Raw genomic sequence first — 27,056 nt, 5'->3', positions numbered from 1 at the left:
ATGGCCTAACAATATATCCAGTTCCTAGAGTTAGATATCATGGCAAGGGCGGGCTTTCTACATCCTGAGACCAGATGGTGCTTCCTATGAACTTCCACGGTTAGATTGCAGAGGATCAAAGCGACGCCTCAACACGAGACCACTGAATATCTGACTTGCAGCTTCCTCTACGGAGGCTCTAGTTTATATACAGGGACAGCTTGCGACATTACATAGGTATTGTGGACACCAATCTTAAAGCTATGCATCTAAAACTTGGAATATAGCGAATAAATATTTAAGTAGAGGGGTGTGTTCCGTGGGACCGCCAATGGCTATGGAGCCCAAATGCTCAACCATGACTTTACCGAAGGGCTCGCACGAGAACTGGTATTCAATGTTGGTGGGCATCGAGTATATGGTATGACTCTCAGCAACGGGATACTGCTGACGTCTCAACATAGGTGTGCACGCACCATGTGCTACGGGGCCCTCCGCCTGCGCTGTCTCGTGGGGGGTTACGGTGAGATGGTGGTTGAGAGGGTTGGGGGGAGGAAGAAGAGAAGAAGAAGAGAAGAGGTGGGAGAGGGGTGGGTGTCCTTTTATACCCCCAAGCACATGCGTACCTTCCCAAAATGAACAGTTCCCTTGCACCTTCCCTACCAGTGCCCCATGTATCGCACCTTCCCAATCCGTATACGGAGATTTGTTTACACGGGGTCCTTTAGCATTTAGGAAGGTGCCAGTTGAGGCACATTGACTATATGTATGCTAGAACCTGGGAACAACTCAAATGAATTAATTTTGTAGTTCAATTTTGAGTCCTAGAATGGAAGTCAAGAATATCAAGCAATCCCATCGGACAGACCACCAGCAATACTTTCAATAAACCCTTTATTTTGCATCCCATCCACCCATTCACCAGGAATAGCATCAAATCCATAGAACGCACCCGCAAGACCTCCATAAACAGCCCCTGCAGTATCCGAGTCACCACCCAAATTGACTACTGCCAACGCCCCCTCCTTCCAGGTATCATACTTGAAGAATGCCCACAGAGCACACTCAAGTGTATCAACAACCCACCCACTACTCTTCATATCACTTGGCGCCTTCGCCTTCCAATCGCTGATCGTTTTGTATCTGTACAGCGAAAAGCGCCCCTTCAGATCAGGATGAGTAAATGGGAACACAGAGACCGCGTGGAAGATTTGCTTCTTCGTTTCACCTATACGCAGTGGACGTCAGTAGCAATCCTTGGAGTCTGGGAATCAAAACACAAACCATTCATAACCCTACACACCAACTCCGTATACGCTTCACAGGCTTCCATGCACGCGTGCGAAGGATGAGTGATCTGGCCATGTCTTCTGGCAATTTCCCTCGCCAATTCAGAATCTTGCCAGTAAACCAACCCAATCGGGACGATCCGCATCAAGCTCCCGTTCCCGGAGAACTCATTTTGATGTAATCGATCAGTGACCAACAGCTGCGCAAGTTCGAAATCACCACCTTCTATGCCATACTTCACCCACATTCGAAGGGAGGTGCGAGTCGAGCGTCCGACATCCCATGAGTGGTTGGCAGTGCCGAAATGGCCTGTGGTTATCCACTCGATAAAGTACCGGATTGACAGCTCATGGTTGTATTGCATATTCGACTTGTTGAAGGAGCATGCCAAGGCTAGAGTCATAGATCCGTCGTCGGAGTAGGAGCTTATCCATGTTAGTCGCATGTACTTTGCTTATATGACTGTGATAGAATCTTACCCAGCTGGTTGCTTGAAGGGTGCAACAAATCTCAAGCATGTGATCGGCTCGAAGGTTCCTGGGTCTCTGAATTGTACGGGGCCGCCGAGGGCGTCGGCTACGCAGACGCCCCAAATAGCGCCTTTGGCTCGAGATTGCAAGGATGAAGACATGTTGGTATTGATGTCAATTTCGATTTTTTTTTTTTTTTTTGTGCCGAGGCGATTTCGTCTCATTTAAAGATGTCGTCGGAAGTGACTCAACGAGGGAAAGAACCTCGGAAAGTCAGAAACCTTCAGATATTGAGTCACCAGGGCGCAGCGTGCTCGCCAAGGGACTAAAGAAACCTCATAATATCGAAACTTAAATGTGACATTGCTAGTGCAAAGACCAATACGAGCCCTGGGATGATCAGTATGGAGTACGGGCTAAGCCTCACGATAGGCACCTGTGTCCACAGCCTCGTCTGCTCACCTCCAAGACTCCAATGGTGTCTCAAAACCCCCATAAAGTTGTAAGGCTGAGGAATATACTCCACTAAGGCTGCATGTCTTTAGATGAATGAAGCAGCCATGCTCAGGTGTGATCGAGTAATAATTGAAATATTTAATTTCCGAACTATATCAATAAACATCTACTTATGACGAGGCCAGACAACATCTTTCACAGGTTGTCCATTCGTTTCCTTCGCCAAATCCCATACAGTCTTCCATTTCCACAGCCGCTGACCAGGGTTAACAAGCTCATTATCGCTCCATAGAAAAGCAGGAGTGTGAGCGATACCCCGGTCACCCATCAAGAACCACAAACAAGCAGCGGGACGCCCCGAAGGCCCAGCAGTAGCCTTCTTCTTATATTCCTCATAGGGGAGACAGTCAATATTAATTCGTCCCGCACCAGCAGACTCCATGATCCCCGCAATCTCCGCAATTGAGCGCGAGTCACCACCAGCATGAACAACATCTAGAATCTTCTCTGCGGGCAGAGTCGCCAAGGAAGCAACCGTCCTACCGACATCCCCAAGCGAGGTAAATGACACCGGCGTACGAGACGACCCAACACTTGTATACTGCCCGTTCTGGGTATCGAGACCGAACCACGGCCCGATACTGCCTTCTAGAAACAAGCCGCAGAATACGCGACAGATCTTGACACTCATATGCGAGACTATTCGCTGCGCGTTCGCAAGGTGTTTCTTCTTCTCGTTCCATTCCAGATGGGCGAAGTCGTGGCCGTAGTGGTCGACGCCGAATTCGGAGGGGAAGTAGACTTGGATATTGGTTTGCGGAAGAGCGGCGGCGATCTTTGTTTTGAAGTCATGGCCTGCGGGCCCGATGGTGTTTACGAGGATTTGGACACCTTGTAGGGATTCTTTGAGGTTGGTCCCGTTGTAGCAGCGGCTTGTTAGTTTCACGCCAGATTGTGAGGAGACGGGCTGGAAGAGACAGGACTCGTTTCTTGAGAGGAGGATTATCTCGGAGAATTTGTCTTAAAAGCTCGGGGAAAGGAAGGCTGTTGTGACGTGCTTGCCTAGATATCCGGTGGCCCCGGCGATGGCGACGACCGGTCATGTTATGGATGCCATTCATGCTATTGGGGGCTATAGAAGAAGAGATTGCCTGGAATGAAAGGATGAGGAGGGAAATTAGAGTAAGTCTCGAAAGTTATACCTAGATACGCTACTTCCCCTTGTCCATTGTCTTCTTTGCGTCATGGGCCGGTCGTACAGCCATCCCAAGGTCTGAACCAAGCCCTGATTGGGTCAGAGTTATATAGATCTTCCAACTACCCGGGTATGTTGTGCAACACAGGTGGTTGCATCGCTCGGGCTTGCACCAGCTCCCACATATGGAATATGTTGGGAGTGCAACATAGGGAGATAGGGACAGTATATATTAGAAATGAGATGTGATAAATTGTGTATTGTTTCATGAATTTCTACCCATAACACATAAACCGAAACCGAAATCAGATTAATGCCCACGTGAGAGAGCGTGTGGCCCTCAGAATGCTGTCCGTCTTCACATCAAACCACCCAGCCCCATTGTGTATCCCCAGGGGCCGACGCTTCTGCAAAAAAAAAAAAGAAAAAGAAACATAACCAGTCTGCTTGTGCTTTTATTCCTAAATCCAAGTCCATTACTTCTCCATGCTCAGGTATTTCGCCTCGGCGCCCTTGATGCACGCAATGTTGGCACCAAGCTTGTTGATCGTCTCAATGTACTCATCATAGGGATCCGAGTCGAAGACAATACCACCACCAGCCTGGAGATATGCCACGCCGTCCTTGACCATCATAGTGCGCAGCGCAATGCATGTGTCCATCGCACCGGGCATCTCGGCTGAGCCATCTGAGTTGGCGCTGTTATATCCAAAGTATCCGACAGCTCCAGCGTAAACGCCACGCTTTTCACCCTCCAGCTCGGCGATGAGCTGCATGGCGCGGACTTTAGGTGCACCGGAAACTGTGCCGGCAGGGAAGATAGACCGGAAAGCGTCGAATCGGGTCATGCCTGGCCGCAACTCTCCCGATACTTGGGAGACTAGGTGCTGGACGTGTGAGAACTTCTCTACGACCATCAGTCGGTCAACCTGTGTTGTGGTAGGGTCACAGACTCGGTTGACGTCGTTGCGGGCAAGATCGACCAACATGACGTGCTCGGCGCGGTCCTTGAGACTGCTGCGGAGCTCCTCGGAGAGGGCGGCATCCTCCTCCGGGGTCTTGCCGCGCTTCACTGTACCTGCGATGGGGTGGCTGATGATACGTCCCCTCTCTTCCTTTACCAGGAGCTCGGGACTGGCCCCGACAAGCTGGAAGTCTTGGCAGTCGATATAGAACAGATAAGGAGAAGGGTTGACGGTGCGAAGGTGGCGGAAGAGGTTGAACGGGTGGAGAGAGGTAGGTCGTGATAGCCGCTGTGACGGCACGGTCTGGAAAATATCGCCCTTGGCGATGTGCTTCTTCAATCGGTTGACGTGGCCTTCATACCCATCCCGTCCGATGTTGGATGTATACTCCTGGTCCGGAATGATCGGGCCCTGGGGTGGAAGCGGTGTACGATCCTGAAGTAGCGTATCGATCGTCTTCTGGATGATGGACTGACCCTTGAGGTATGAGGCCTCGATATCGGCATCCGCCGAGGGAATGGGAACGTAGGTGATGACCTTGACGACTTGGAAGAAATGATCGAATGCAATGATGGTGTCGTAAAGCATAAAGAACGATTCAGGCACTCCGAGCACGTCCTTCATCGGCCGCGCCGTCTTGGGCTCAAAGTATCTAACACAGTCGTATCCAACATATCCGATTGCTCCGGCGGTCAACGGCGGGAGGACTAATTCAGGTACTGTCGCGACGCGGAACTGAGAAAGCTCCTCCTCGAGGTATGGGAGAGGATCCGCTGCTGGGCCATGGCCCTCGCCGGTCTTAATGACCTTTCTGGGGTCTGTATGGGAGGAGGAGGTAAGCGATGGAATCGGATCAAAGACTCCTGCGGAATTACCGACCTGCACCAATAAAGCTGTATCGTCCAATGGTCTCTGTAGTGGCAGCACTTTCATACAAGAATGACAACCGCGAGCTATGCCTGTAAGTCAGCGATCTTGTCCAGTATTCCATACCCCCGGCCTTATCGCCAATGTTGAAAACAACCCAATGACTCACTTCTCCGCGATCTTCAAGTATGCCAATGTCGGGGTTAAGAGGTCGGCAGGGATCGACGCCGTGACAGGAAGTAGGTTGGGAGGGAACTCGGAGTTCCTTGACTTTGAGATCACTTCTCGCGCCGTCTCAAGGGACGGGATGCTTGGGACCTGAGTCATTGGTCAATGAGCATATACACCAAAATCCCAACGGGATCGTCGAAGAGCGGCGAAATACAATAACAATGTAGACGCGTACTTACAGGAGTTGCCATTTTGTTATAAGTGGCTGATCTTGACTATTGACGGTGCTATCAAAGAGGGAAGATTGGGTTGGCGGTGGGAAAATGATTCACTGTGGGGGGTTTGGATATGGATGTATCGACGGGTGGCCCAGGAACGCGCCTCAGCCTGCATATATTTGATTTGAGGTGTAACAAAATAACAGAATGATGATATCAGTTTTAAAGCTCCTAATGAATTATTGAGCAAATCTCGAACCTCAGAAAGCTTAGGTATGTTGTACTTTTCAAGGTTGTACCTAGGTCACTATACATAACATATTTCCTGTAGTGGGGCTTTCCTATCTAAGTTGCCGCCGCTTTTACGAGGGCGCTCAAAGTCAGGCCGAGTAAATTTCAGTCCTGCATCACGTGATAAGAACCATAACATTGGATGGTCCTGGTGCCTGAGGCATCAGATGACAAAATATGTATCGTTTCACAGGTCCACGGGTGTGTCCAGTGATTATATGCATCCAAAAGTAGACTAGCGTCGAGTGGCATATCGATTCTCGATAAAGCGGCCATGGACCTGTGGACCGATATTGTACAAGAATTGGTTTGAAAATTGGGGTATTTTCTTGATTATCAGACACTAAAAGTGAGTTTCAGAAATCACAGATCCCACCTGAAATAGGTGAAGGGGGAAAAAGGCAAAAAAAGTCCACCGTCGCCAGTCCATGTCATTCGCCGTGCCCACCCAAACCTGTCCCAAGCAATGCATGCCATTATGCATTTTCTAAAAAAAAAAAAAAATGTATGTTCACAGAAAGCAAAAAGATAAAAAAAAAAGATTTGGAAAAACCACGAAGGGTGATATGTCTTCAAGGGAAAGAGTTGGAAAAGGCATCTCCAGCGGGATTGTCGAATTAGTTCAAGCAGGGCATGAGTCGTGAGTTTTATGTGGCTGTTTCAAACCCGCTCTGTCATCGTTGCAAATTGATAATTGCCATCTTGGGAAATTGGATCGTCAGCATGGGGGGAATTGACACAGGGAAACCAGATCAGGGAGCGTACCTGTTTGTTGAAGCCATAAGCAAGTCGTTTTCCATCTGCATCCCAGGAAAGGGCCCGATGGGGTTCTGGTGTCGAATAACCATTCTGTCCATGATGTCCGTTTTGTCCATTCGTCATGCGGTCGGCTTCCTCTTTCTTCACCACGGGGCTAGTTGCGGTCCAGGTGGACGTGAGATTACCGTCGGGGTGTTCAATATTCCAGATAAAGAGTTTGTCCTTGCTAGCTGCACCAAGGGCGTATCCATCAGGGGAGAAAGATCCGGTGATAGCGGGGTTTGAGTCTAGGCTCAGCTGATGAATGTTCGTGTAATCCTTGGTATCGAGGTGAACATGCCAAACCTTGGCCCTACCATCCGCTGAGAAAGAGGCAAATTCAATACGATGGGGGTCGAATTGGGGACTGATATCAATGCTAGTGATTTTGTCCTTGTGGGCGTTGGGGATAAGAATGTCATGGGTGGGGATCCAAATTGAACCGCTCACCCCCGAAGCCACGATAGCAACTGCGTGGGACTCGGTTTGGACACACCGAATAAAGTCCCATGTCACATTATCTTTGGGAGAAGGAAATGTCTTAACCAGGCGGATGCTGCTGTCCACTTCGCATTGATAGACTGCACCCTCGCCAGAAGCAAATGCCAGGTTGCGTCCACACCAAGCGAGATCATAAATCTGGTTCTCAATCATTTGAGGCGGAGGGAAAACATCTGGTCGGCGGCTATCGTCCCAAAGCGCGAGTTCCGATACGTTATGATTCGAGGCTACCACGATCAGTTGCGAGCTACCAGCTGCCCAGTGCAAGCCAGTGATGAGCCGGGGTACCTCGGGTAGTAAATCCACTGCGTCTCCATTGACGTTGTACATGGTGATCGTGCCCCTGTCATCAGTACAAGTCGCGACGGCCAATTTCTCGCCAATGGCATCCCATGCTACAGTCGAGACATGTGTGTCACCCTTCTTAAGATCGAGGATTTTCTTTTCCACAGGTTCCGATGACATGGACAACTTCCACAAGCTGCAAAAGAGGTCACCAGCTCCCACTACCACAGTGGGATCCCGAGGACGCCACACGACGTGGGTCACGTGTTGATCCGGATTCAGCAGGGCGGTGTCGGGTGTCAAATCGATGGGCTTGGCGGGGGCGATCTGGACGGAAGAGCTCTCGCCGTTTTCCAGAGTGGGCGGTAGTTCAGGGATCTCCTCAGCCATGCTGACATCACCATCCTCGTCCATATGATCGGGGGTATTTGGCTGACTTTCAGTTTGCGCCTTATCCTCCATGGATTCATCGCTATCAGTTTCGTCCTTTCGGCTGTCCTTTCCGGGCTCGGCATGGCCGTTCACCGGGCGGTCGCGCGCAACTTGGTCCGGCGAATCTGGGTCTGTGCCAACAGCCTCATCGCGACTTTCCGCTGACCCAGGTTTGGTTCCAATTTCAAATGGTTCTGGTCCGAAAAAATAATCAGATGGTGAAATGCTTTTATGATTACCCTCCTGTGTATTGCAATTAGTTTAGACTGCAATTGAACCCAAAAAAGAAAGTTTTTCCCCCCTTCTCCTTTGGCGCGTAAGAACCGTTTAAAATGAAACACATACCTTGTCCAGCGAGGATTCCATCTCATGATATTGCAGGCCCTTTTGGACCAGCGACACCAGCGCATGGGTTTTAATGTAAGGCGCAAACGGGAGAGTCTGCGGATTAGGGAACCACGCGCGCTGCAAAGACACAGCGGCATCGCCATGACCTAGGTTAAGGTTAGTGGTCAAATTAGGAAAAGTCAAGGGGCAACGTGACCAACCTGATTCTTGGAGGTACCTAGAAAAGATATTAGTTCTGTAGGAGATGCATGGATTATATTGCACTTACCTCCATATTAAATAGTTGACATGATGCGACGTGAGGTCAGGTTGTGCCATGATTACATGTGCGACCAGCTAAGGGCCGCGGACATGCCAGAGAGGGAAGAGCTGTTTTGCCGATGAACACCAAAGTGGAGGCTTCGATGCGCGGAGACGGAGCTTCAGGAACACGGAACACGAGGCCGGAAGAGAGTAGGAACTTCCGGATAAATCAAAAAGGGGGGGTGCTTGTATTTTCCGCAGAGAATCTAAGACTTGGAGACTTGAAGATCGAAGAGAAAGCCAAGACAAGGGAGAACTTGGAGTTTTGGGGGTGAAATGAGAGCGAGGATGGAGGGAAGACGAAGTAGGGTGCGGGATCAAGAAAAATATAGGCTATTCAGTAGTCTCATTAGAAATAGAAACCAATGTATTCAATGAATAGGGAAGAGGGAGAGAGAGAGAGGGAGAGGAAAGTGAAGATCTGAGATTAAAGGATCCAGAATGTTTGGCAGAAGTCCATTTAGCACACACTAGCCACTGGATCCTCCCTGTGGCGTCGACCTCCACACTTTTTGCGAACTTCTCTCCTCCAGTCATTTTTTCCTATCAATCAAATATTAATACATAGATAACATTGGAACATCTAATTGACATTCTAAATTTGATCAAACATTCTTCATACGTTACCCCTTGAAAGACTCCTGACTTCTCAAACTGTCAAGCGCCTAAAAATGGGGTTCTCCACATATCGGGGGATTTCAGCACGAGCACCTTTACAACCGTTCAAAGTTTCAATTCCAAGTACCGGAGTGCTTATCCTGTGTCACAACTTACACTTACACTTACAATTATATCTACTTGCAGGGATCTACCTTTCGGACACCATATACCAATGACCTGAACTGCACCCACCCGAACCTGCAGGTCAATCGCAGATGGTGGATCGTGGCTAATGATGCCACCAGTTACCGACCTGACATTGGCGCGTCCTTTAAGTTCGGGGTACTTTTTACCTTTTTACTTTTTTACGGCCTACGGACTTGTCAGGTTGGAGATAGTTTACTGGTTTCCTTCCACCTACTATTGCTACCGATATTACCTGATGAGGCACTCCTATCACGGAGTGGAGTGTCTGACAGGTGGCTAAGTACTCCGGAGGATGTTGGATACATATTTGATGTTTCGGTCAAAGGTTATTTCTAAATATGGATCCTCAATAGCCACTAATACGTGCTACTAGCCCTGAAGTCTTGTCACTCCTTCAGTCTACTCGTATATTCAAATCATATTTCAAAGTAGATCCGGAGGGGGGAGAAAGGCAAAAAAAAAGAACAGACAATACTATGCACTGGTTAATAAAGAAGACGAGATAATAACATGAAACATAAATTGATAATCCTATTCGAAGGCTACGTTGATGTATGCATGATGTATAAAGTAGATTGTCGCCTTGAAGCATCTCGGGGCCAAATAAACACGGGTACCTCTCCGCCCTCCACTAAAGTCTCCCATCTCAACTTTCTCCATCTCTACGGCCTGTGGCGTTTTGCAGCTCCAAGCGAGCTCCAACATGTCGCTCCGAATTAACATCCCCCCTGCTACTCGAATCTGTCTCGTCAGCCTTCTCACCCTCTCCTTGCTCTACAACATTGCCAGATGGCGACAAATTGACACCACCGGCGGGACCCCGGCCACATCTCCTCTCGTGCCCTACTTGACTCTCGTCCCCTCATTTTTCTACTACTATCCCTGGACAATCGTCACAGCCACCTTCGTCGAACAGAATATATTCACCGTCCTATTAAATGCCGCCACCGTATTTTATGGCGGCAAGTACCTTGAACGCGCGTGGGGCTCGCGCGAGTTCAGCAAGTTTATCGCGGTCGTCGCCGTGATCCCCTGCGTCGCTATCATTCCGATCTACCTAACCTGGGGAGCAGTGGGAGGCTCTTCAAGCAGACCGTAAGCATCGCCCCTCCCCTTCTGCCGACCCCCAACATGAAGCAAACCAATTACCACCTATACCAAACACTGACTAACCATCTCCAAAAAAACAGCCTCACCCAAATCTGCGGCGGCGTCTCCATTCAAGCCTCCTTCCTAGTCGCCTTCAAACAGCTCGTCCCAGAACACACCGTAACAATCTTTAAAGGAATAATCAAGATGCGCGTAAAGCATTTCCCCGCCCTCTTCCTCCTCCTAAACACCATCAGCGGCCTCGTCATCGGAACACACACCGCCGCAGTCCTCTCCTGGCTCGGCATCCTCGCCAGCTGGACCTACCTCCGCTTCTACAAACGCCAGCCCGACCTAACTGGTACCTCAAGCGGCACGGGCATCAAAGGTGATGCTAGCGAGACCTTCGCATTCGCCTGTCTATTCCCCGACGTCATGCAGCCGCCTATCGCATTCGTCGCGGACCAAATCTACGCTCTGCTGGTTACAGCTAAGCTCCTGACGCCCTTCTCCCAGGACGATATCGCCTCCGGTAATGAGCTTGTGCTTGCAAGAGGCGAGGCGGGCTTGCCTACGCTACTGAACAACCAGCGTGGTGGGGCTAGGGGCGCGGCTAAGCGCGAGGAGGCGGAGCGCAGACGGGCTGTTGCGCTCAAGGCTTTGGATCGCAGGTTGCAGGCTGCTACTGTTGGGCGTGTGCAGGCTCACCCGTCTGGTTTGGGGGAGCCGAGCTCATCGATGCCACGTCCTGCTACACCTACACCGGCTGCGCCTGTTGGTCAGAGTATGCTGGGGGAAACGAGTTACAATCCTGATCATGCTTGAGTGTGGTTAGGTTTTTCTTTTTTCTAACTCTGGCGTTTTGTGACGCACTTTGGGATTTGGCCTTGTGGACATATTCGCATTCGTGGCATGGCTGGTTCGTGGCTTGGTCTCTTTTTTTTTCTAGTAGTGTGTGCACTTCTGATGATGTACATGATTTGTTTGACTTGGCTTGGGGCTTTGATTTCCCACTCTAGTTGTTAGGCTGATGTCTTAGCGCCTGCCTTTTTGGCTTTTTGGCCTCGAATTCCGTTTGTTTTATACCAGGCAGCGCTTGTATGTCAATTACTATTGGAGAAATAGTTTTACGCTATTCATCTGGAACTTTGCCCATTTTTAATGAGGTATGCGCTTTATTTAAATTGTGCTAGTTCTAACCTGGCTATTCGACTGCTGCATCCATCTCCATCTCAGCCTCTTCCTCGTCTAGCAATGGCACAAACCGGAAGTCCACGAAGCACACAGGTCCATTGGGACCTTTTACACCAGCACCAACTGGTCTGCCCACCGGTGCATTATTATCATCAAGCTCAACCATGAACTGTAAACTCAACACCCCCTGCCGATCCCCACGGATACTAACCTTATTAGCGACAGACATAGCTCTCGCAGCCTTGCGAATCAAGGCAAAGCGATAGCTCTGCTGAATGCGCTCGCCCATAGAAGAAGGAGGAGAAACAAGGAAAGTCTCCGTAACCGTAGGCGCAAGCTTAGCTCTAGTTGCGCGAGCCCGGGAAGAGCCATCATCGAACAACACCTTATGCATCTGAGATTGTGTAGTGCCATGACCAGCGCCGCCGGCAATCTCGTTGTGCTGATCAACCGAGAACTCCACGGTGGATTCACTGAACGGACCGCCCGCACCGGAAAGAGCAAAGTATGGTTCTTGCTTGGCGCAGGCGGACAGTTTCAGGATTGTGGGGGTTGAAGAGTCGAGTTCGGCGATGGCATTGTGTAGCCAGGCGGAGCGCATGATGATTTTCATTATTATGGCGTCCCGCTGGAGAGGAATGTCTGCTTCGTTTTCGTCGGGCTCATATGTTACTAGCTCGCAGGTTGTTTTCACACCAGCTTCCGTGATGGTGATGCTGAGCGGGGCGCCGTGTTGGACATATTGCAGAGTGCAGGAGCGGTCCATTAGCAGGGCTGGAGCGTTGAATGCGCTTGACGAGGCGATTCCGGTTTGGGTGATGCTAGTGTCGCGGGGTCGATTGGATTCGGAGAGTTCGTTGATGCCAAATATTTTTAGGGTTTCGAGAATGGCGGAGATAGAAACGACAAAGTGAGGATATGCCCCATTTTGCGAGGATCTGTCGTCATGGGGTGTTCCGTTTTGATTGTTGGGTTCGGAGTCGGTCGATGGATTAAATGTGTAGCTGGTGAAGAGCGACTTGTCGAGGAAGGCTAGTCCTTGAATGACGCGGCCTTCCTCCACTGAGAATCGGAGGCCATCTGGGGTGATTTGAACAGTGGCCTTGTGCGCGAAACCAATGCAGGAAAGCAACGTGTAGAGATGGTGGGCGTTGTTGGAGACGCCAGCGAAAAGGGGCTCCATTTTGTGGCGTAGGTTGCTAGCTCGAACTATTCAGGCGCGATAATAGCACAGAGCAGAGATAATGAGTCCGAATATGTGTGATGGCTTTGGATGTTCTAGCAGTACAGGCCCCTTTGAACCCAACGCTTATGGTACATTTGAGGGGACGCGCAATAGGAAAGGTGGCCTGGTTAAACGTAGACTCCAGCGGCGCAGATCATAAACACAGCTCCAAAACTATCCAGAATGCCAAATCAGTATATCGCATGTCTAAAATGGGACGCAGTGCATTACTAACCCAGAAGCGAGTGCGGCCGGGAAGCCCAAGGATACGATGCCGAGGAAAGACCGATCTATTTGGTGAAATGTCAGAGTCCAATTCAACAGTTAAATGTGAAGAGTCACTTACTCAAGCCAAATAGAGTGCCCGTAACCAATGCTATCAATATTTAGTTAGAGGTTGGTTATTTTCAAAGCTGTGGTAGACTAAGAAGCTTACCGAGGAGAAGCAAGTTGAAGCCGACAGAGAACTGGCTATCCTTAGCAATGAGAGGGATGAATGGAGTTGCAGAGGCTGCCTCCCAGGCTTCGTTCAGAGACATTAGGACAATAGAATGTGATATGAATGTAATTGAGGGACAAATTGATGCAATTCAAAGGTAATGTGAGAGTGATACCTAGGTACATGTATAGATCGCCAGTGTTGATCTGGCCCGACCGGTGGTTAGTTGTTCCGACCGATACCCCATGTCATCGTCGGCGCAGGGTCAAGTTTGAAGGGCAAGGACATCATGGCCGTTGATTCACCAAAGAGTAAGTGAAATATTATATTCTGGAATTGCATTCGGTGAAACAATTTTTAACGTGTCACTATGGTTTCAGGTTTTAAGCGCAAAGCTTCTGAGGAGGCAGCTTCCCCGGAGTCTGGACAGCAGATAATCAAGAAGGCGCGCACAGATTCGCCTGTGAAAGAGGTAGAAGGATCTACTGAATCGCTTCATCCGTTTGTTCTAACAAATACCCCGCACAGGAAGATGACCTCCTTAAAAAACCTCCGCTCCGCATTGTTCCATTCCCTGAGAAGGTACCCTCCCATCCCACGCCACCGCTTCTAATGTCTCTTCATGGGCAATGGCTGACGATACACAGCCCGCTGTTCTCGAGGAACGCCGAGGTGACATAGAGTTTCGCGTCGTCAACAATGACGGTTCACACGATAGCTTTATTGTCTTGACGGGTTTAAAGTGTATTTTCCAGAAACAACTTCCGAAGATGCCTAAGGACTACATCGCACGCCTTGTCTACGATCGATCCCATCTGTCTATGGCTATCGTTAAACACCCACTAGAGGTTGTTGGGTATGTCATAAGTGCCAAGTACTACCCCGGAGTGGTTAGATCGGGATACTGATATACTACAGAGGAATCACGTATCGTCCGTTCAATTCTCGAAAGTTCGCTGAGATTGTCTTTTGCGCTATATCCTCGGATCAACAAGTGAAGGGATATGGTGCACACTTGATGTCTCATCTCAAGGTACGCGTGCTTTACAGGTCTGCAATCTTTATCCATATATCTAACTTATTCACCAATTAGGACTATGTGAAAGCTACCTCCCCAATTATGCACTTCCTTACCTACGCCGATAACTATGCCATTGGATATTTCAAGAAACAAGGCTTCACCAAGGAGATCACACTCGATAAATCAATCTGGATGGGCTACATTAAGGATTACGAGGGTGGCACGCTCATGCAGTGTACCATGCTCCCCAAGATCCGTTATCTGGAGATGGGCCGCATGCTCACCAAGCAGAAGGAGTCCGTGCAAGCCAAAATCCGTGCCTTCAGTCGCTCGCATATCATCCATCCTCCACCGAAGGAATGGAAAAATGGGGTGTACTCAATCGATCCTCTTAGCATCCCCGCAATTAAAGAGTCTGGATGGTCGCCAGATATGGATGAAATGGCTCGTCAACCACGCCATGGGCCCAACTATAACCAATTGTTGCACCTGTTGAACGATATGCAGAACCACAGTGCAGCCTGGCCATTTACCCAACCCGTGAACCGCGATGAGGTTCCAGACTACTACGAAGTAATCATGGAGCCCATGGATCTGTCGACGATGGAAGAGAAGCATGAGAAGGACTTGTACCCGACCCCACAGGATTTCATCAAGGACGCTATGTTGATATTTGACAATTGCCGACGCTACAATAATGAGACCACACCCTATGCTAAGAGCGCAAACAAGCTTGAGAAGTTCATGTGGCAGCAGATCCGGAATATTCCAGAGTGGTCTGTAAGTATTTGCAATCAAGGCCTTTTTTCAAGAAACAGAAGCTAACTTTACCACCTAGCACCTTGCCGATAATCATTGATCTCGGGATATACATTTATTGCAGCGAGGGGTGTTTTTATGGAATGGCGTTGGATTGGAATTTGATGGGCAATACCCTGTTGATAGATTACTACATGCAATTTTCACTGGCTTATGAATTAATGCCAGCTCATGAAATTTTTTTTTCAACGTTGATTTAGTGTGCAAAGTCTACTTTGTAGATCAATGTCAAGCTCCATCCATCCATGGATAGATATGCTGATCTTCACACCAATCATATTTATAGACGCCATGCTTGGTATTGTGGGGCCAATATACGTCAGGCTCAAGTTGATGCCCATTTCCATAGAGCAGTAGCAGTTAGGTATAGAAGACATGAATTGAATATAAACATGTCTGTAGAAAAGTCTATATGTATGATGATATATGAAGCAATAACCTAAAACCTCAACGTTAATTTCCCCCTGACCGATCTTAATCTCGGATTATTATTGTTCCGATGTTTCAAGAAGAATGCTGATGGCTGGAATAGCCTCAACTTCACCCTTACGTCTTTCGTTTTGCAGGACTTGTCTTTTTCAAGTTTCCTTGTTTTCTTTTTTTGCTGTTGCTGTTGCTGAGCCGACCTGGTTGTGTTGTGACCTCTGCGGCTCCCCCGATATCCACACACCATCTGTTGCGTACCTCGCGACTTGGAGGCTAATTCTTTTCAACCCCTCTCATTTCGCTCTCGACCGTCTATCATTCGCTTTCAATCAGCTACTTTTACTCGCATCTTTCGGGGTGTGTTGAGATCACTCACTCGCCCGCCAACGCGACCTTAATATCTCCCCCCTTTTGGTCCCCGGGGCCCCGCCTTCGCTTTGAAATTTCGGTGCTGCTCATTACACTGTTTCCTACTCTAAAACACATTATCGATATGTCTCATCATGACTTTGCCGATGCAGAGTCGCGTAATCGCCTACCGACCCTCTTTGAGGTGCTCAGCCGCCGAACTCTCGCCCCGGTCGACCTCTTCTCGTTCTACATTTACATGCGCGACCAGCAGCGTTCTGTAGACTATCTAGACTTTTGGTACGTGTAAGCCCACGTTCGTTGCCCGTATCTGAAGTTAACGGGATCTCTAGGCTGGATGTATCCCAACATATGCTACTGTGCCGACACTATGTCCGTGAACTCCGCCGTTCTGTACTTGTCGCGACCCCCGATATGGAAAGAGCCGATAGCAAACGATCATCTGCCATGCTAGACAATCTTGAGAACCTAGGTGATATCCCGCTGACGGAGGCTGGGCCTTCTCGCCTACGCGGATTCCAAGAGAACGAGAAAGATAGAGATGCCGACCAACGCCTGTCTGCATTCCTTCGCTCCGAAGGCCACACCACATCACCTTCCCGGCAAAACAGCATGGGATCTTCTGGCGAATCAGCACACCAAACCTCCTCCTTTGAGGATGGACGTGACACCCCGGACTCCCGACTTAACGACTCAACCTCCCCCGGGCACACAGTGGCCCGCAATGACATTCGCGCCAGCGCAGAGAAGATCTTGTACACATATCTACTTCCCGGTTCTGAGCGAGAGATTATGCTACCAGAATCGATGGTTTCCACAATTATCAACTTGGTAGAAGACGACGGTCGAGACGACCCTGAAGTGTTCGACCCGGCCAAGGACTATGTGTTCCAGGCTATGGAGCGTGATGCATTCCCAGGATTCTTGCAAGCAAAAGCCCTTGGAAATATGGTTCCCCTGAGTATCATCTTGCGCCTCGCTTTTGCTCTGATTAGCTTCGGTGGAGGATTCTGGGCGGCCTTCTACGTTGTTCTGCGGGATAAACCCCGGAACATTCGCTGCTGGGTATGTTTATTATCCTCTCTAAGCACGGATGAACCAGTTTGCTAACTTTAATTTAGATTATCCTTCCATTTGCTGTCGCTGCATACTTCATTATCTCCTACCAATACAAGATCGACCCTGTCATGGCGTTCCTGGGCTACAGTGAATACACCTTTATGAACTGGGCACCAATCCGCGAACCCTATGTCCGAAAGCTGCTCAACAAGCGTGCCCTCGTCACTGCCTTGATCGCTTTTCTCACAGCGGCGGCTCTGAGCATCTTGTTCATTTTCGTCCCTGGTGTTATGCTGTGAGCTTTTCGCCGAGTCCAGTCTACATCCAATCCAAACTTTCAAAAACTGTCGCTCCCTGAATTTGTCTGGTCATCTGATCACTCTTACCATGTCTACAATTCAATTGTCTTGACTCGACTTATTCAAGGCATTCCCACCGTGTCCAAATACCGAGGTTTTGCTTCTATGATCCATATTCTTGAAAAAGACCATGTTTCGAATCATCAGCCCATTTTCATCGTCGGAGCTATACAGAGGGGATATGGGGTTCCTCCATTCGACCTATTCACCCGCTTATCAGCGGTCACATCTACTTCCTCTTTGTCATGTCCATATTTATTGCGTCTGTTGTTTTCTTGTGATCTTTTTTTTTCTCTTCTACCAATACCCCCCTGACTTTGAAAACTTTGTATTGTATCTATTTTCTCACTAATGAGCGTCGCCATTAAGGCCTTACGAATGCAATTTTGCTCCTATTAAAGGTTCCATATCCCATCAGATATCGTCTGTAAGAGATGACACTAAACCATAATCAAGTCATTTCATATCATAAATCCCGTTGGAGCCGCTATGATCTTCTGTGCCACATAAACATGAGCAAATGGGGAATAGAGTGATGCGGATGCATAGTCACATCCACACTTCAAGACTTGCGCCCCAACACCCTCTTCGGCTGCCGACTATTTCCCGCACGAGCACCAGGTGCCTCATCAATATCCATGCGCGAGGCATTGTCACCACCGTCATAGGTATCAAAGTACCCATCATCCTCATCAATGTCGTCCGCATCCCTCTTACTCCCCCCAATACCAGCGCCAAGTCGACCACCGCGCCGACCGCCCTTCTTCCCCGTACTTTGCTTCCTCTTAACAGCCTCCTCGAGCGCCTCATTGTGTGCCTGGGCACGTGCAGCACGCTTCGCGGCGTCGCTCTTGACGCGCGCAATCTCCGCCTCCAGGTCGGAGACGACCTCGCCGCAGCGTGATTCCCACTCGCTCAAGTTGGCGATCATCTGAGGGAGGGACTGGGGTTGAACATCGCGCAGTGGGGCGACGGCTGTCACATTCACGGATGGTGGGTTAGAGGCTGGTGAGAGACGGGCTGTTATCAGAGAGGCGTAGATGGCTTTTGTTACAAGAGATTCAAGCTCGGCTTTTGTGGGGGTGCTGAGGGCGGTCATCAGGGCGCTGTACGTGAGGGGTTTGATTGTTGTTGAGAGAGTTAGGAGTGAGAGTAGGCGGAGTTTGAGGGTTTGTTCGGTGTTCAGCTCGGGGAGGTTTGGGGTTGCTGGTGCGGGGTGTTGGTGGTTAGCTTTTGTTCTGGTAGCTTGGGGGTTGGAAGGCTCAGTGATTTGGGGATATTTCATTTGGATGGTTCGGGGCTTGTTTTAGTTACTGGGCTTTGGATATATGTGATCTTACTTTGATATTCTTGCCATGTGCCCCATGCGAAGATCTCTAATAGCTTTAGATAACCCTTAAACTCGGCTGGAGTGTCTGGTGACCGTAACGCTTGGACTGTCGGAAGCTCAAGCAGCTCTGCGAAGACGTATGTTTGCGTACTTGAGGTGGCATTTGTGATGAGATTGGCGATAAACCGAGGGGAACCTGCGCTGTTCGAGCGGGCTAGGTGGATGAATGGTTGGAGAGCCTCTAGGGCTCGTGTGTGGGTTTGATCCATTGTGGCGTGGTTGGTAGAAGTGTAAGTTCAGCCAGGAGATTGAAGGGTAAGCAAGACAGAGAGCTGTAATATGGATCCACAGGTGAGAGGTGCGGAGTACATACGGAGTAGCTGAGTTCAAGATGGGAAGCATCGTAGTCCAGGTGGAGATGCTTGTTTGCATTAAGTGCAAACATGTCTTATCTGATTCAAGTGAGTGTCCACGGGTGCTGTAGTACGTATTTAGGTACGTAGTTGTACTCGTTGCTTTTATTTTTATTTTTGGCACTATTGTTATTTAGCTCTGTATCCTATTATTGTTTATTATATTTTGGATCTATTATATTAAACGTGCTGATCACTGTGCAGGTCCCCCCAATTCCACGAGTATAGAAAAAGCGACAATAAGCCGACGCGGCGTAACGACGGAGTAGGCTCATGTCTGTAGACATTTTGAAACAACCCACATGTTTTCGTATTGATTAGTCTGTTTCAGACCTTCCAAACCCCATGAAAATTTTCTATTTACTAGGATCCCTTGGTGAATCCTTAATCTAATTGAAAACCCGACCATCTAATCAGCTACCCACGCTTATATTACATCGAGGGACTTTGTACATTCCATAGCGTGGCACATGCGGTCCACATCACATAAGTCCTCCAGGTATTCCCGAGCAAATCCACTTTGCTTTTTTCCCTCCCTTGCGCCTTCGACCAAATTTTTAATGGAATTCGATCGACGTGTCCTTCTGGCACTATTTCTTTTTAACTTCTGCAGTTCCCTTTGTCTGCTCAACAAGGGAATGATCTGTTAGTCTTACGCCATCCGAGACCATCCGTCCCTCTCAGCACGTCACCCTCTGCCATCGCGTCGGAGGCAGTTTGTCGGACACCCTCCATATGATATAGTCCCGTCGTTCCTCGCCGTGTTCGCCTCGCGCTTCACCGTCGAGATGTTAACTACAAATCCGCCCGCTAGCGGGGCAAGCCGATTCGCAATGGCCACCACAACTATCAAAATCGACGGAATGACTTGCGGAGCGTGCACCTCAGCAGTAGAGGGCGCATTTAAAGGGGTAGACAGTGTGCGCGACGTTTCCGTCAGTCTCATCATGGGTAGGGCCGCTATACAACATGATCCGACAGTGTTGCCGCCTACAAAAATCGCAGAGATGATTGAGGACTGCGGCTTCGATGCTGCAGTACTTTCGACCGAGGAACAAAGGAATCCTGACCCCGCTTCTTCTCCGACTACGCGATTCTCAGTGACGAACTTGGCGGTTGAAGGTATGACATGCGGGGCATGCACGTCTGCAGTGGAAAGCGGGTTGAGCGGTGTCAGCGGGGTGAACTCCGTAGATGTATCACTGCTTTCCGAGCGCGCCGTCGTGGAACATGATGCAGGCATCATTACACCGGAGCAGATCGCAGAGCTCATTGAAGATCGGGGCTTCGGGGCGCGAGTGCTGGACACCGCCATAATGGGCTCCAAAGAGCCATCTGCACCGGCTGGCTCGGAAGAAAAATCTGGGCTTCTGATCACCACTGTCGCAATCGGAGGCATGACATGTGGTGCTTGCACATCCAGCGTCCAGGGTGCATTGGGCAGTGTCGATGGGGTAATCCAATTCAACATCAGTCTTCTGGCTGAGCGGGCGGTGGTTGTGCACGACCCAGCCATACTGCCTGCCAGCAAAATCCCAGATCTTATTGAGGATGCCGGGTTTGATGCGTCGATCGTGTCATCAGAGGCGCAGGCGTCCATTTCCAAAAAGACACAGCAGGTCAATTTAAGCTTGCATGGTCTACGAGACGGCGTTTCTGCCACGGCATTGGAAGACAATCTGTTACAGCAACCGGGTGTTCATTCGGCATCAATAAAAATGGCTACCTCTCGAATGGTCGTTTCTTTCGACCCATCTACAATCGGAATCCGGTCTGTTGTAGAAGTGATTGAGGCTGCTGGTTACAACGCCTTGATTGTTGACTCGGATGATACCAACGCACAGCTGGAGTCGTTGTCCAAAACGAAGGAAATCCAAGAATGGAAAAGATCATTCATCGTCGCCGCCTCTTTTGCGGTTCCCGTCTTCCTCATCAGCATGATTCTCCCAATGTATTTGCCTGGAATTGACTTTGGCAGTTTTGCGCTCTTCCCAGGCCTATACCTTGGAGATCTGGTCTGTCTCGCTCTTACCATTCCGGTTCAGTTCGGCATTGGCAAACGATTTTATGTCACCAGCTTCAAGTCCCTCAAACATCGATCCCCAACCATGGACGTTCTCGTAATGTTGGGCACGTCCACTGCCTTCTTTTACAGCTGTTTCACCATGATCATGGCCCTTTGCAGTATGGACCACAGGCGTCCTAGCACCGTGTTCGACACCAGTACGATGCTCATCACTTTTATCACTTTGGGACGATGGTTAGAGAACCGAGCCAAGGGTCAAACCTCCGCTGCTCTTTCTAGGCTCATGTGTCTGACTCCATCTATGACGACTATCTACGAAGATCCCATTGCGGCAGAGAAACTGGCTGAGCGCTGGAACTCTAAGCCTACATCTAGCGCAACTGAACAACCCACGGTGGCTGAAGACATAATTGTGAATCAAAAGTGCATTCCCACCGAACTCATTCAAGTCGGCGATGTTGTTATCCTTCACCCCGGAGATAACGTGTCTGCGGACGGTGTGGTCATCCGGGGCGAAAGCTATGTTGACGAGAGTATGATCAGTGGAGAGGCACTACCTATTCACAAAAAGAAAGGCAGTCAAATCATTGCTGGGACCGTGAATGGCACAAACTCTATTGATTTCAAAGTCATTCGAGTCGGCAAGGATACCCAGTTGAGCCAGATTGTAAAACTGGTACAGGACGCGCAGACGAGCCGTGCTCCGATTCAGCGCATGGCTGATATCGTTGCTGGTTACTTTGTCCCCGCCATCATCGGTCTTGGTTTGATCACATTCTTTGGTTGGATGTTCCTCAGTCATGTACTGCCTCATCCGCCCACAATCTTTGAAATGGCAGGCAGCGGTGGCCGAGTCATGGTTTGCTTGAAGTTGTGCATCTCAGTCATTGTCTTTGCGTGCCCCTGTGCTCTAGGCCTGAGCACCCCGACCGCAGTCATGGTTGGTACTGGTGTCGGCGCGGAGCATGGCATCCTCGTTAAGGGAGGTGCTGTGCTAGAAGCTGCCACTAAAGTGACTCATGTTGTCTTTGATAAGACGGGCACCCTAACAACAGGTCGGATGAGTGTGGACCACACCCGAATCGAACCTGGATGGACAATAAACGACTGGCGCCGTCAGCTCTGGTGGCTTATTGTCGGTCTCGCAGAGACAGGCAGTGAACATCCAATCGGTCGAGCGATCTTCTCTGCAGCCATAATCGAATCAGGTCACCCCGGAGAAGATGGGCTACCAGGAAGCACGGGTGATGTTGAAAACTCTGTTGGCAAGGGTGTCTCTGCCATCGTCGAACCTACATCTAGTGGCCAGCGTATCCGACACCATGTCCTCCTTGGCAACGCCAACTTCCTTCGGTCCAAAGACGTCCCCGTGCCTACTGATGCAGATCCCGACTCTGCGGAACCTGTTGAAGACCCGGAGGCTGGCGCCCCCAAGCCTGGTGCTACCGCAGCCGGAATTACACGCATCCACGTCGCAATCGACAACCAATACGCCGGAACGATCTCTCTCCGGGACACAGTGAAAGAAACAGCCGTGGCGGCAGTAGCGGCCCTGCATCGCATGGGCATATCAACCTCCATGGTAACAGGCGACACGCTTTCAACAGCGATATCAATCGCCACAACAGTCGGCATCCCAACCACTTCAATCAGCGCCTCCGTCTCCCCATCCGAGAAACGCTCAATCGTCTCCGCCCTCCAAGAACAAGGCGAGCGCGTCGCCATGGTCGGCGATGGCATCAACGACTCCCCCGCGCTGGCCACAGCATCCGTTGGAATCGCCCTCGCATCCGGCACAGACGTAGCGGTCGAGGCTGCCGATATCGTCCTCATGCGTCCGGACGATCTACTCTCTGTCCCAGCCAGTCTCTCCCTGTCGCGCTCGGTCTTCAAACGCATCAAGTTGAACTTGATCTGGGCTTGCATGTACAATGTCATCGGCCTTCCATTCGCCATGGGCCTTTTCCTCCCCTTCACGGGCTTCATGCTACCACCTATGGCCGCCGGTGGTGCCATGGCTCTTTCCAGTGTCTCCGTTGTTGTTAGCAGTTTGCTATTGAAGTTCTGGCGTCGCCCGTCTTGGATGAATGTTGAACGTCTTGAGAAGGAGCTTCGCTCGGGTGCGATCTCTCCGGCTGGTGTGGCGCATCGCGGTAATGCTCGTAAAGGGAGCTGGTGGGCTTCGACAAATATTTTCTCGGATAGCCCACGCTCTCTGCGTCGTCGTGTTGGGAATGTTTTCTCTTCGCTTTGGTCTCTGGTCACAGGCAAAGGACCTATGCCGGCTGGTCGGGGTGATGAGGGTTATGTTCCGCTGCAGACAGTTGAGCCACCTGTTTGATTTCGTTTTGTCCAATTCTCCATATAAAGACTTGTCCTGTATAATGGCTGTCTTTGTTTGATACATCATGTCCATGTTGTTGGATTGGTATATTTCGGTCTCGGTTTTGGCGTTTTGTTTTTGTTTATTTTTAGTTATTTGATACCTCCCCCGTTACGGTCATTCCTGCACTTTTTACAAGAAAATCCTCACATAGGAAAATAATAACAAAAACATAAAGGATAAAGGATAAAGAATAAAGAATTAGTAGGTATATTAGGTGTGCTTGCCAGTATAGAATATGTCTACCAATATTATTTATCTACATATATATTAGTTGTCCTACAATTCTAACCTACAGATTCAACATTCTCCAAGTTCCACAGTGCCTGTCAATATCTACGTATACCAATTATACGATATCGTCCAGTGTATAATATCACCAGTTACTCCGTAACGTAGCTTGCTAACTATAGTTAGCGTACACGTTGCACCAAAGGTTATCATCTAATTGTGGCCATCGTAGCCATGTGCGGATACTTGAGCGCAAATCCCTCATTGAGCGACCAGTTACTGTAGTTGAGGACATGTGGTTCAAACTCTGGGTTTAGAACCACGTCCAAGGAATCGTTCCTGACCAGCAAAGGTTTCGAGCTGGGCCAGTTAATCGAAACAGAACGGCCGTAGTCAATATCAAACTCTTCTCGAGTATACTCAACTGAGCCCGAAACCATGGCGTTGCGCAACTGAGGGAATGGCATAAAATCGGTAAAGATTTGGTGAGGCGTGTTATTTTGTACTTCAGTCGGCCGAAACCATTCCGGTACGTCCTGGAGGGTTTCGAGAGATGGAGAAAGACGGTACTACTGCTGTAAGCAATCTGCTGCGTCCAATTGAAGGCGATAAAAGAAAAAAGAGGAGGGAGAATGCGGATGAGCATATTATGATAGAACTGACACGAAGTAGACGATAAAGGAGAATGAAGCCCCCCCCACAATACATCCATCCCGCAAAGGCCTTCTCGCTTCAACATTTTGAATAAAATCCGGGATACAACGTTGTCCCCCTCCCCCACAAAAAGAAGATCGGGAAGGGATGGACTCAATGGGACAGGTGGTGCTTGAGGCTGGTTGTGCGCTTTGATCACCGCATCGTAGACGGTATGCTCGAAGCAGTCTGCATACGAGGAGTGCACCCTTGGTTGGCAGTGACAGAATGGCAGCGTTACACCTCGATACCTGAATATGGTCGGTGGAGAAGTATCTATATGTGCATAGATAGTAGTAGGAGCTTTTGAATCATGCACAGAGATGACCTCTCTGTTGGAGAATTCCTGGGTTTGGCGATGGGCGTCAAGTGTCGTTTTATTTGCCCCCGTTTCTGACGGATGTAAGGCGGAAGCAACCAATTGCACGCTATCCTGGGCATATGGGGAACAAGAATCGTTATTTTCAGGCAGACTGCCTACTGCGACAGGCGAATGATTGAGCTCCCTCGATACCACGCTGCAATCCACTGCCAAGAGACTTCGATCTGTATCCCCATATAGCTTTGGGGGTGCTTGTCCGCCGTGGGCCAAATTTGACGTCAAGCTGCTAGGACTAGAGCTGGAGCTCGAGTCTCCTCTCGTACCTATGATCCTACCGTCTTGCGGGGTGGACCTATCCGCCGGCAGGGACATTACAGAGGATTGGGAAAGATGAGCGCTGGGATGTGTACTGTGCAGAGTATTCATTCCATCCAGAATCATCGCCATGGTTTTCTGGAGGCTGTCCATCTGCTGTTGGATTTTCTGAACATCGGCCTGGATCTGAACTAATCGGTCCTTGTCCGTCTCGCGTTTGATTCTCTGCGCCTGCTTGTCTAGCTCTCTCTTTCTTTCCAGTTGTTTTGATGTCCGGCGCCGGACCGGCTGCTTCGGACCGGGGTCCATCTCCATGGGCTGCGGGGAATAAAACTGCAGGGCGAGAATCTATCTGAACAGCGAGATAGACGACATCGTCCAGTTGAGCTCCGTGGCTTCCAAGGTTTAAGGTAGCTCTGAGTCAGCACTCCAAAGTGGGACCTCGGGAAAGAAACCGAAGAATGGACGATGTCGTCCACCTTTCGGATCACGACATGGACTGGAAGTGTTGAAACCTTTTGGAGTATACTGTGTTTACGATCTCATGATCCCGGTGGATGTTTCTATACCGTATTCCAATATCTAAGTGAATGATAGCTGCCTTGAAGGGTGGTCCCTCTATGACATGTCTATTCGAGCAAAAGATGGGTTCCTGGATTATAGTTCTATTTGGCTTAGAGCGCTCACGTTCCAAATCTGATAGTGCTACTCATTACTTCATCATCCCACTTACTCTCCATGTCTTTTAATCTCCTCTAGGGCTGTCTCCTATACAGTTTTCCTTTTACCCTTGCAATAGTCTATCCCTACAAAATGCCGACCCAAGCTTCAAAATCTGATGAGCCTCGCAATTATTCAGAAACATGCCTACTTTGTGGTGTATGCATTTTGCAGTTGGACGGGGGGACAATCAGCAAAGATCACCTGGATGTGCTCAAGGAGTCTCAATGGGAAATCCATCAAAAACCCCCGATTCCTGAGCATATTCTCGTGCCATCGACTGAAGTGGAAAATAAAAGTTTCTCTAAATTTCCTTGGTTATCATCATGCTATCAGCGAGGGGGTAAGTTGACATTCTCATAGAAACATTTTAAATTTGAAGCTAAAAGTAAATCCAAGCTGTCAGATACGCTTTTTCCTCAGAATATGATCTCATGGGAATTGGCCCAATTGCACGTCTCGGTGGTCAACCATACCAGCTTCCAGGAGACAAAAACACCGCACGAATTTGTGGACGAGAGGCAATACCACAGTATGATGATACAATATTCACTCCTTTCCATCCAGGAGGTCACTGGATACATCCAAGTCTTTATAAACACAAAAATATGGGATTTGTGTTTCACTATTAATATGGGATTTGTGTTTCACTATTATTGTTGGGAGATCCTTGGCCATCTGGCTGGGAAAGAGTTGATTGAGAAGACACTTGGTCAAGTTATCCAGGCCGCGAGGCAGTATTGGCAAACCCATGAAGAATGGGGTGTTACTGACATAGATACATTATTTCGTGCCCAGCTCGACGGGGTTCCATACGCGAGATATGAAAGCTACGCTTATGGCTGTGATATCTTTGTCAATCCATGGATTATACCCGAGCTTCAAAATATCATCCAACTTGCCCAAAATACGATTGAAAAACGCAAAAGCTCCCTTCGAATGGCAGAAATTATTTGCCCTATCACCTATACTCAATCCGATGTGCAGAATATGCATAACATGTTGTCCGTGTTTGCATTGAATTTACCAGATGCCTTTTGGAGAAGTCGATTACAATCCAAACGTGATTTGTTCTTCGAGGTGGATTTGCTGGAGACTGATTCAGTGGATTGGCAGCTTTTGTGGCTAGGGTTGATGGGCCTTCTTTCCGATAAATGGTATAACTCCAGTGGATTGGCACACCGCGAGCAATTACTTGGGCCAATTAGGGGGATCATTGCAAATTTTCAAGAAATTCGACACGGACA

General features: G+C 49.2%; 12 protein-coding genes across 12 annotated transcripts; 4 read left to right on the top strand and 8 right to left on the bottom strand.

Moving 5' to 3' along the window:
* Positions 1–824: 824 nt before the first annotated feature.
* N7487_011131 (ADP-ribosylglycohydrolase family protein) lies at positions 825–1,900 on the bottom strand (the record flags this gene model as incomplete). The annotated part of the gene is made up of 3 exons (XM_056878861.1): positions 825–1,207; positions 1,264–1,694; positions 1,749–1,900. 3 exons carry the CDS (start codon positions 1,898–1,900, stop codon positions 825–827), a joined length of 966 nt encoding a protein of 321 aa, XP_056724180.1.
* A 461-nt stretch (positions 1,901–2,361) lies between these two features.
* Positions 2,362–3,575, bottom strand: N7487_011130 (uncharacterized protein; the record flags this gene model as incomplete). The annotated part of the gene is made up of 2 exons (XM_056878860.1): positions 2,362–3,184; positions 3,517–3,575. The coding sequence occupies 2 exons, from the start codon at positions 3,573–3,575 to the stop codon at positions 2,362–2,364; spliced, it is 882 nt and encodes a 293-aa protein (XP_056724179.1).
* A 291-nt stretch (positions 3,576–3,866) lies between these two features.
* trpE (anthranilate synthase TRP2) lies at positions 3,867–5,644 on the bottom strand (the record flags this gene model as incomplete). Its single annotated transcript, XM_056878859.1, has 4 exons — positions 3,867–5,173; positions 5,235–5,308; positions 5,392–5,540; positions 5,633–5,644. 4 exons carry the CDS (start codon positions 5,642–5,644, stop codon positions 3,867–3,869), a joined length of 1,542 nt encoding a protein of 513 aa, XP_056724178.1.
* Positions 5,645–6,562: 918 nt separating this feature from the next.
* N7487_011128 (WD40 repeat domain-containing protein) lies at positions 6,563–8,584 on the bottom strand (the record flags this gene model as incomplete). The annotated part of the gene is made up of 4 exons (XM_056878858.1): positions 6,563–8,161; positions 8,264–8,412; positions 8,467–8,483; positions 8,535–8,584. 4 exons carry the CDS (start codon positions 8,582–8,584, stop codon positions 6,563–6,565), a joined length of 1,815 nt encoding a protein of 604 aa, XP_056724177.1.
* A 1,495-nt stretch (positions 8,585–10,079) lies between these two features.
* N7487_011127 (rhomboid family protein) lies at positions 10,080–11,290 on the top strand (the record flags this gene model as incomplete). The annotated part of the gene is made up of 2 exons (XM_056878857.1): positions 10,080–10,471; positions 10,567–11,290. 2 exons carry the CDS (start codon positions 10,080–10,082, stop codon positions 11,288–11,290), a joined length of 1,116 nt encoding a protein of 371 aa, XP_056724176.1.
* A 379-nt stretch (positions 11,291–11,669) lies between these two features.
* N7487_011126 (Rad1/Rec1/Rad17 family repair protein) lies at positions 11,670–12,842 on the bottom strand (the record flags this gene model as incomplete). The annotated part of the gene is made up of 1 exon (XM_056878856.1): positions 11,670–12,842. The coding sequence occupies one exon, from the start codon at positions 12,840–12,842 to the stop codon at positions 11,670–11,672; it is 1,173 nt and encodes a 390-aa protein (XP_056724175.1).
* A 170-nt stretch (positions 12,843–13,012) lies between these two features.
* N7487_011125 (OST5 family protein) lies at positions 13,013–13,423 on the bottom strand (the record flags this gene model as incomplete). The annotated part of the gene is made up of 4 exons (XM_056878855.1): positions 13,013–13,058; positions 13,120–13,174; positions 13,231–13,260; positions 13,321–13,423. The coding sequence occupies 4 exons, from the start codon at positions 13,421–13,423 to the stop codon at positions 13,013–13,015; spliced, it is 234 nt and encodes a 77-aa protein (XP_056724174.1).
* Positions 13,424–13,604: 181 nt separating this feature from the next.
* Positions 13,605–15,296, top strand: gcnE (histone acetyltransferase GCN5). Its single transcript, XM_056878854.1, has 7 exons — positions 13,605–13,634; positions 13,704–13,795; positions 13,852–13,905; positions 13,971–14,179; positions 14,242–14,356; positions 14,417–15,124; positions 15,183–15,296. Exons 1-7 carry the CDS (start codon positions 13,613–13,615, stop codon positions 15,201–15,203), a joined length of 1,221 nt encoding a protein of 406 aa, XP_056724173.1. The 5' UTR covers positions 13,605–13,612; the 3' UTR covers positions 15,204–15,296.
* Positions 15,297–16,082: 786 nt separating this feature from the next.
* On the top strand, positions 16,083–17,316 carry rgsB (uncharacterized protein; the record flags this gene model as incomplete). Its single annotated transcript, XM_056878853.1, has 3 exons — positions 16,083–16,237; positions 16,291–17,023; positions 17,080–17,316. 3 exons carry the CDS (start codon positions 16,083–16,085, stop codon positions 17,314–17,316), a joined length of 1,125 nt encoding a protein of 374 aa, XP_056724172.1.
* Positions 17,317–17,938: 622 nt separating this feature from the next.
* N7487_011122 (uncharacterized protein) lies at positions 17,939–18,975 on the bottom strand (the record flags this gene model as incomplete). The annotated part of the gene is made up of 2 exons (XM_056878852.1): positions 17,939–18,582; positions 18,717–18,975. The coding sequence occupies 2 exons, from the start codon at positions 18,973–18,975 to the stop codon at positions 17,939–17,941; spliced, it is 903 nt and encodes a 300-aa protein (XP_056724171.1).
* A 977-nt stretch (positions 18,976–19,952) lies between these two features.
* Positions 19,953–23,486, top strand: ctpA (Cu(2+)-transporting P-type ATPase CCC2; the record flags this gene model as incomplete). Its single annotated transcript, XM_056878851.1, has 1 exon — positions 19,953–23,486. The coding sequence occupies one exon, from the start codon at positions 19,953–19,955 to the stop codon at positions 23,484–23,486; it is 3,534 nt and encodes a 1,177-aa protein (XP_056724170.1).
* Positions 23,487–23,968: 482 nt separating this feature from the next.
* Positions 23,969–25,398, bottom strand: N7487_011120 (DUF3425 domain-containing protein; the record flags this gene model as incomplete). The annotated part of the gene is made up of 2 exons (XM_056878850.1): positions 23,969–24,295; positions 24,466–25,398. 2 exons carry the CDS (start codon positions 25,396–25,398, stop codon positions 23,969–23,971), a joined length of 1,260 nt encoding a protein of 419 aa, XP_056724169.1.
* Between the last annotated feature and the right edge of the window lie 1,658 nt (positions 25,399–27,056).

Source organism: Penicillium crustosum (assembly GCF_028827405.1).
Source record: "Penicillium crustosum strain IBT 35664 chromosome Unknown utg000005l_segment0_segment0, whole genome shotgun sequence".
Classification (NCBI taxonomy): domain Eukaryota; kingdom Fungi; phylum Ascomycota; class Eurotiomycetes; order Eurotiales; family Aspergillaceae; genus Penicillium; species Penicillium crustosum.
Note: the sequence above shows the minus strand (reverse complement) of the source record. Positions and strands in the feature narration are given on the sequence as shown.

Coding starts and splice junctions, on each gene's coding strand:
- gcnE (XM_056878854.1), top strand. CDS start 13,613: ATGGCCGTTGATTCACCAAAGA. Junction 14,357..14,416: donor ACTTGATGTCTCATCTCAAG/GTACGCGTGCTT, acceptor TTCACCAATTAG/GACTATGTGAAAGCTACCTC. Junction 15,125..15,182: donor GGAATATTCCAGAGTGGTCT/GTAAGTATTTGC, acceptor TTTACCACCTAG/CACCTTGCCGATAATCATTG.